This window comes from Rosa rugosa, chromosome 5 (genome assembly GCF_958449725.1).
Source record: "Rosa rugosa chromosome 5, drRosRugo1.1, whole genome shotgun sequence".
Classification (NCBI taxonomy): Eukaryota; Viridiplantae; Streptophyta; class Magnoliopsida; order Rosales; family Rosaceae; genus Rosa; species Rosa rugosa.
The window spans coordinates 41,814,829-41,822,716 of record NC_084824.1 but is presented as its reverse complement, the minus strand read 5'-3'; the positions used below and the strand labels follow the sequence as shown (position 1 = coordinate 41,822,716).

At 37.6% G+C, this 7,888-nt stretch overlaps 1 protein-coding gene across 1 annotated transcript; it reads left to right on the top strand.

Moving 5' to 3' along the window:
• The first annotated feature begins 5,526 nt into the window (after positions 1-5,526).
• LOC133711677 (cyclic nucleotide-gated ion channel 1-like) lies at positions 5,527-6,661 on the top strand. The gene is made up of 2 exons (XM_062137779.1): positions 5,527-5,637; positions 6,149-6,661. The coding sequence occupies exons 1-2, from the start codon at positions 5,527-5,529 to the stop codon at positions 6,659-6,661; spliced, it is 624 nt and encodes a 207-aa protein (XP_061993763.1).
• The last annotated feature ends 1,227 nt before the right edge of the window (positions 6,662-7,888 follow it).

Sequence of the window (7,888 nt, the reverse complement as noted above, 5' to 3'; positions counted from 1 at the left end):
AATCCAAAGGTTCCCATTCCTCAAAGGTTATAACTCAAAGAAGCTACACAAACTCCACCATTTCACTTACAAAGTCAACCTATGCCATGATCACTTAACATACTACCCTTATTAAAGGTAACATAAGTATCTCCCAAATTACATCACTACACTCGTACACCAATATAGTCTTGAGAATTCTGTCTCATAATCTCTCACACTCCTATCATCTTGAGTTGGTGAGATCAATTCTCTTTTCAACTATTCCTAGGGTCTCAATCTCTTTCACCATTTCAACCCAAGAATAACATCCATCACATCAACTACAGGTAGACTAGGCAACTCAACCTCTAATGCCTCCACCTCTTCCTCAACTGTCTCCATAGAAAGATCCTGTCCCTACATCAGACTCGACCTCTACCTCACCGACTCATCAGAGTTAAATCCAGAGGTTCCTATTCCTCGAAGATCACAACTCGCGGAAACTAAACTTATTCTAATACGAACTTAGTAGACAACTCTACCGTCCTACGGACTTACACGTTGTCTAGACCCCATACTAAGACATACCCAATGATTATACCAGTACCGAAGAGTATATGATGGGGATCCGCTGCAGACGGGCCATCACTCGGGAGGTACTGATTATCACCAAATATGTACCTTACGCTCTGATACCAAACTGTCACGCCCCGAATTTTGAATAATAAATTCAAATCCGAAACATGAATAATTACAATTACAAAATCCAAATCTCGAAACTTCGAGTTCATTATTACAATTCACTCTCACAAGCAATATTGTAAAGCTCAAATGAGCATAACACACCTCACAACGTACAATTGCTGTAAAACTCTAACAATTGCTCTAACCGCACGATCACCGTCCTGGTTCTCCTGTCCTGTAGGATTACCCGCTACACAATTTGAATAGTGTACCGGGAGTTGCAACAACACAAAACCCGGTAAGCTTTTGACAGCTAGTATGAGTAAACAAGAAAGAACTGTTGATTTATTAAATTACAAGACCACTACAAACCCACGTTACTTTCTCACTCTCATATATATATATATAGACACTTATGAGTTACTCTCAATTTCCCCCATAAGGTCACTCAATATTTGGCAGACAGACTAGAGCTCTAACTGATCGTTTCCACCTACCCGGCGCGAGAGCGTGGTTCACGATTTAATACTATTCAGTTCCACCTACCCGGCGCGAGAGCGTGGTTCGCTGATAGTATGCCATGGTCACCCCGTGAGCTATTGATCTTCCACAAATCACAACAATTTATTGTTCCTCAACAATAAAACTCAACATCTCTCTCAATATATTGTTTCACAACAATAAACTCAATACCCCTCACAATATATTGTTTCTCAACAATAAACTCAATACCCCTCACAATATATTGTTTCTCAACAATAAACTCAATACCCCTCACAATATATTGTTTCTCAACAATAAACTCAACACAACTCCAACAATACATATTATTTCACGTAATAATATATATACAGACATTCACACAGGAATGTCTAATACACCAACAATAGTTCATATGATTGCAAAATAAAGCAATTAAATATATTGGGTTCGTAATATGAACCACGTGAGGTTTACTCACCTCCAATTCCAGCTGCGTCTTCTAAAAGCCACATATCCATCTGAATCGTCCACCAACTCGATTCGTCAATCACCTAATCAGATACTATCTTGACTTAGTAAATTACTCATAAACCACACATATACTGAAATCCAACGGTCGGATTCTAATTATATGATGATCCGACGGTCGAATCTTAATTTAATGATGATCCAACGGTCAGATCCTCACGGATCGCCCTTAGGATCATCCTCCAAAATTATAATGAAGATCCAACGGTCAGATCTTCTTGAATCGTCCTTACTAACATCTTCACAAAATTATACGAAAATCCGACGGTTAGATTCTCACGAATCGCCTTCCGAATCACTATTTCACAATTATACGAAGATCCAACGGTCGGATCTTCGCCCATGACCACACAAAGTCATCGGGACAGTCATACGATCAACATATCTAAATTTGAAGTAAAACCGATGGTCAGATCTTCGCAGATCGTAAACTTAAGATAAAACGTAAAAACGTTAAATAGTAACGTAAAAACGTAAATCCACTATTTATCAACTTTTTCTAACCTAACCTTGTAATATATCAAAACGCTCGTATGGATGCGTAGAACATAGCCTAGATAATAAAAATTCAAAATATGGTCGAATGCGCTGCCACAAGCGGTGGTCAGTGGGCGGTCAACGCGGCGGTCAACGCCGGTCAACCACCTCAGATGGCAAAGTGACCAACTACAAACTGGTTCAAAATGAAAGGGTGATCGACTTCCATACCTGGAGCTAAGTCTGGTTTGGCCTAGATCGTCCTAGATCAAGCTTGGAAGTCGGATTAATCCTGTGCGTCCGATCAGATTTCAGATTAAATCAGGGACGTCGAAAAAGTCAAACCATGATCTAGCGTTCTATACACAAAATCGTGATGAAAGGCTTACATGGGGATGATCAGGGGGAAGAGGAGATCACGAAAATGGGAACGATCGGCCCATGCAACGCCGGAATCGGGGATTTCCGGCCTGGTCGGGTTTGCATGGCTGGGGTGTCTTCGATCTCCATCTGGGGGCAGCGGCGGGGCAAGGCGGTGGCAGGGAGCGGCTGGACGGCTCGAGGCGACCTCGGGGAGGGCCGGGTCGTGGCCGGAGGACGAGCGACGGCGCCGCTGGCGTCGGGTCGGGTCGGCGGGTCGGCAAGGGTGGGAGGGTTTTGCGCGAGAGAGAGAGAGAGAGGGGGGGGGACTATTCCGCAAAAATCAGATTTTTTTCGTCCTTAATGAAAAAAATCAGATATTTTTCCTATTTATAGAAAATTCCCAATTTTCAAATATTCATAACTTAATCATACGAACTCCGAATATTACGTTCCACATATGCACGAGATCGTATCGACGAGCTCTACAACTTTCATGAAGGAAGTTTTCCGAAATTCCATACGTATAAAAAGTCAATTTTTGAGACGCTCCTAAATACGTACGATTTCGAAATAAAATCGTTCAAACTAATTCCACCACTTCTCCAAGCCTCGTACTCGCTCCCACTATCGTGAAATCATTTCTAAAAAACAACGGAATTTAATTTGGATTTTTCGGGGTATTACAGCATCCTTGACCACAATACTAGTTATCATTAACTAGAGGGGCTTGGTGAGTACTGGAGCATGCTCAATTTCTTGATTACTAGTTGAATGTGGATGAACTCCTTCTCCTATGGACTCCCTTCTAACTTCACGGCCACTGGTTGCATCTTTAACCTATCACATAATGCACAAGTATACAAATATCAAACCGGATTCACATGAAAATGAAACATGAATAGATCGGATACTATCACATGTAGTTTGAATTCAAAATCTAGGATTTTATCCTAATATTGATAAGAATCAGCTGTTACATATAAAAGGCTGTTAAAAGGCTGTTGATAATAGACCTTACACAATTTAATGTGCACACAATTTTGCATGTCCAACATAGTATGGTGAATGTTGTGGAATTCAGTTCAAATGTTTTTCTACAAATTCAATACACACCCCATGATGCAGTTACAATGAAAGATATGAAAAGATGCATAGATTGCTATAATAGTTGTTGGAAGTTAATGCTGAGTTTCTTATTGACCTTATGCTAGATAAGACGCACCTGGTTTTTCAATTGCAGGACTCAAACTTTAATCTGATATATGCATAAATTGACTTATGAATTTATGAATCTGTTCCTGATATATGCATAAGTTCGAATTTATGTTTAAATTGCCTTGAATGTTTAGCTGAAAGTGAATAACTTAGTTTCGTTGATGATATATATTTTTTTGTGTATGGAGAAAGAAGTAAGGAATCTGACTTCAATAGATTGTGAACAAATGTTTACTGTTTATCTTTTTGTTTCTGCCTTTTTGATGTGGTTACAAGTGTTAATTTTTATATAGACAAATTTAGTTTTATCAAAAAATTTATTCAATATATAGTCATGTTTAATTTATAGATTGTACATTGATTTGCAGATTATTAAGCATAATCGTTTAAAGATTTTAAGTCATTTATCTTTTTTTTGATACAGTTATGGCGTCAAAGATGAGATGCAGCAGAACAAAAAAATTGCTACAACAAGGTCATGCCGAAAATTATAATGATCAAAAGAGAATGCAAGAAATCTATAATCATCAGAATTTTGTTTCCAGTACAGTTCAAAGTGAAGGTTCTGTTTCTAAGAGAGGTCAACATTCTGAGGTTAAATCAAGGACATCAAGACGTGGTGAGTGTGTGTATTATCAAATTTTAAATGTTCATTCAAATGAATAATTTGAAGACAATCTGTTTATTCTTTAGATATTCAAAGTAAACTAATATTGTTTAAATTTGGTTGCAGCATTTGAGTTAGCAATGAGAGAACATAATCAATGTCTAGACAGTCAGTATAGTTCTGTATGTCAAAATGTGAATATGTCTGAACATCGGAACAAACGATTTAGAGGTGAGTTTGTTCGGTGATATAAATCTGTATCTTTGTACTACATAGAAATTAAATAAAGACGAAGAAGTTTACCACTCAATATGCTTGTGCAATGACGCATTCAAGCAGAGAGTTGGTTGAATATTTCTTGTGTACTTCAGCTTGTCCCCTTGGGGATCTTTTCAGTTTACACAAAATTAACCAGTCCATACTCCATAAGGCACTATTGAAACATTTTTACCCCATAAGATGAACTATGCTGTACATTATGAATGAAATTGATTACAAAAAAGAAGAAGAGTTCAGACTGCAGGAGGTCTAACAATAGCATTTACAAAATTCAACACATGTATAAAAGGGAACACACCTTCCAGAAAAATGATTATAACCCCCACCCTCACTGTAATGAGACTTTCCCTTCACCACATCAAAAACCGACCTGATCAAAAAATATGAATTAGTTTCTAGGAATCACCAAGTTTAAGTTCACAGATAATTAGTAATCATATACACATCTGAACAGAGAGAAAGTAAAAAGGTACCCCAATTCCTAACAAGACTGGCAAACTTTGATCAGTCCCATTATACAAAGCCAATTCTTCAACAGTGAACAATCTCTGCAAATATTAGCATCATCTAGATTATATATCCAAATATTCCAATGCAAACCAAAGTTACATAACAAATCAAATATACACTATTTTTGTTAGTGCGCAAAGCCCAGAAAAACAAATATCCCATTTGATTTGTTGAAATAAAAGACCACTTCCCTGGAGAAAACCCAAGCCAAATCGAATCTTGGTTTTGATTAATTAGCTCCCAAAACATGAAAAGAAGTGAGCTTTGAGCTTCTGACTTGTTTTGAGAGTGGAGATCGACAACATGCAGTACACAAAGTGAGAGACGAACAGATCTGATTGATTTCTAGGTATTAGAGTTTAGGATCTGAGCAATGGAGGAAGAAGAAAAATAGGAAGGAGGTGGAGCTGAACTAGCAGATGTCGACTTCGCGGATTGCTATGGTTGACTTCGTTGTCGGGACTGGATGGAGGGAGCGGGAAATAGCAGATGGAGGGAGCGGGAACAAGAACAATGTTCATGAACCCAAAGTTTTTGCTGACATGTTTAATTTTGGCACCTATATTCACCTAAAAGTCAAAAAAAAAAAATGTATAAAAGGAAAATACACGACGGCACATTCTACAGTAGTTAAAAGTAGAGAAATTTAGCGACGGAAAAAATATGCCGTAGCAATTGAAGGCACATTTATGCGACGGCGACGCCATGCCGTGGCAAATAATTTTTCTCTTTACGACGCGGCATTTGCCGCAGCAAATTTTTGATAAATGGCGACGACATTCTGACGCCGACGCTAACTGGTGAAGCTAAATGAATTCTTTTTTGTAGTGAAAGTATCACGCGCCTTCTTTGTTTGGCTTCACTAAAGAAAGTAAGTACTTTTTTCTTCTTTTATCTCAGTCAAATATATATACATCCCAAACTCTTCAACAGTAGGACTCGCTACTTACTAGAATCAAGTTCATTAGTACACCGTGTGTGTGTGTATAAGTTCTCTTGTATATGTTCAGGCCATAACTAATTACTGATCTACGTAATTAGGTGCCAATGCTTGAGAATTTGAATGAGAAAATGTTGAATGTGATTTGTGAGCATCTAAAGCCAGTCATTTACATAGAAGACAAGTACATTATTAAAGAGGGGAAACCACTTGGGATGACACTCTTCATCACGCAAGGCATCGCATGGACTTACACAGTTAGTAATAACGTTGGTGCAGAAACAAGCTATGGTTCTTCAAGCAATAAATGGTTAAAGCGAGGTGATTATTATGGAGAAGAGCTTTTGAAGTGGGCATTCAAATGTCCCTCTTATTCTGACTTACCCATCTCAACTAGAACTGTTATGTCCCAAGAAAAGGTCGAAGCATTTGCTCTTAGGGCTAGCGACCTAAAAAGCATTGTGTCAAACTATTGGTGGCATTTTACTAGGGAGGTACCTCAAGTAGAGCTCGAGCAGTGGGAGAATTCAGCAGCTTCTTCGATACAAGCAGCCTGGCGCAGCCGTCTGGCAAGAGCTAGGCACTCAAATGGTTGGGACAAATTTACAGTATAGTACTGATTGCGAAGTAACCAACTGCACTACTGTATGTTTGGTTTAAAGCACAAAAACTTTTTTCGTTTTCGATTAATTAGCTTTCTTGTTTAATAAAGGCTTTCAAAGGAATCCTTGTTTAACAACTGTCACTACTAGAAATCTGGCTATAGGACACCATCCATTATTGGTGTGAGTTGGCTACAATTGACACTGTTTATCACATTAGCCACTATGCAGCCACCCTTTTGATGTCAGTGGTCTTTACCCCAGTTTCTAATGTAACATTTACTATAGGCAGAAATATCACTTTGGTCATCGAACTATATTTCATTCGACACTTTAGTCATCCAACTTTTAAAAACTTCACTTTAGTCACTCAACTATATCACTGTATATCACTTTGGTCTCTCCGTGTATTTTCTCCGTTTAAATGTGGCAATTGAACCTCACATGCCTAATAAACAGGGCCATATTTGTCAACCCAGTTAAAAAAGAGTTGTGATGGAGATTGCGGGTCAAACATATACTTTACTCTCTCTCTATCTCTCTCTAAGCTAAAAGGTTTTCACTCTCTCTCTCTCCGTCTCTATGTTTAATAGATTTCAAGCCACAAAGAGAAAGAAGCAGAGAGGATGAAGGAGTAGTAGAGAGAAGGGTGTGTGAGAATTAGGGGAAACTGCAAAGGGCTCTTCGTTTATGGTTTTTGGGTTTGTATCAGTTAGGGCTGCCACTTGGTTTGGTAATTACCAAACCGACCGAATACCAACTGATACTTTAGGTTTGGTAAACCGATTTTTTGGTAACTGAGATCGATAAAACCGAAATAAAATTACCGAAAAAATTGGTTTGGTTTTGGTAAATACCAAATCTACCGATTATCTAAATATTAGCTTTATATACTATGGTTAGCTTTATATACTATGGTTTTCAATACACATACATTTATATTAAGAAATAAACATAAAAGTTTTCATAATAGTATGAACATTACTCAATATACTACATAATTAATAGTACATGTATTTTGAGTAACCTAGTCCAAGATGGTTAAATAACCTAGTTTTATTGAAAATAAATAAAATTTGATGTCATATATACAAAAGAAAGCTATGATTAGTAGATGAATACAAAGTTTACAGTGATAAAATTGAAAAACTTAATTTTGTTCATTATAATTTATATTACAAAGAATTAGTTGTTCTAAAGTTGGTAATACCGAAAACCGAAATACCAAATTTGGTAGAT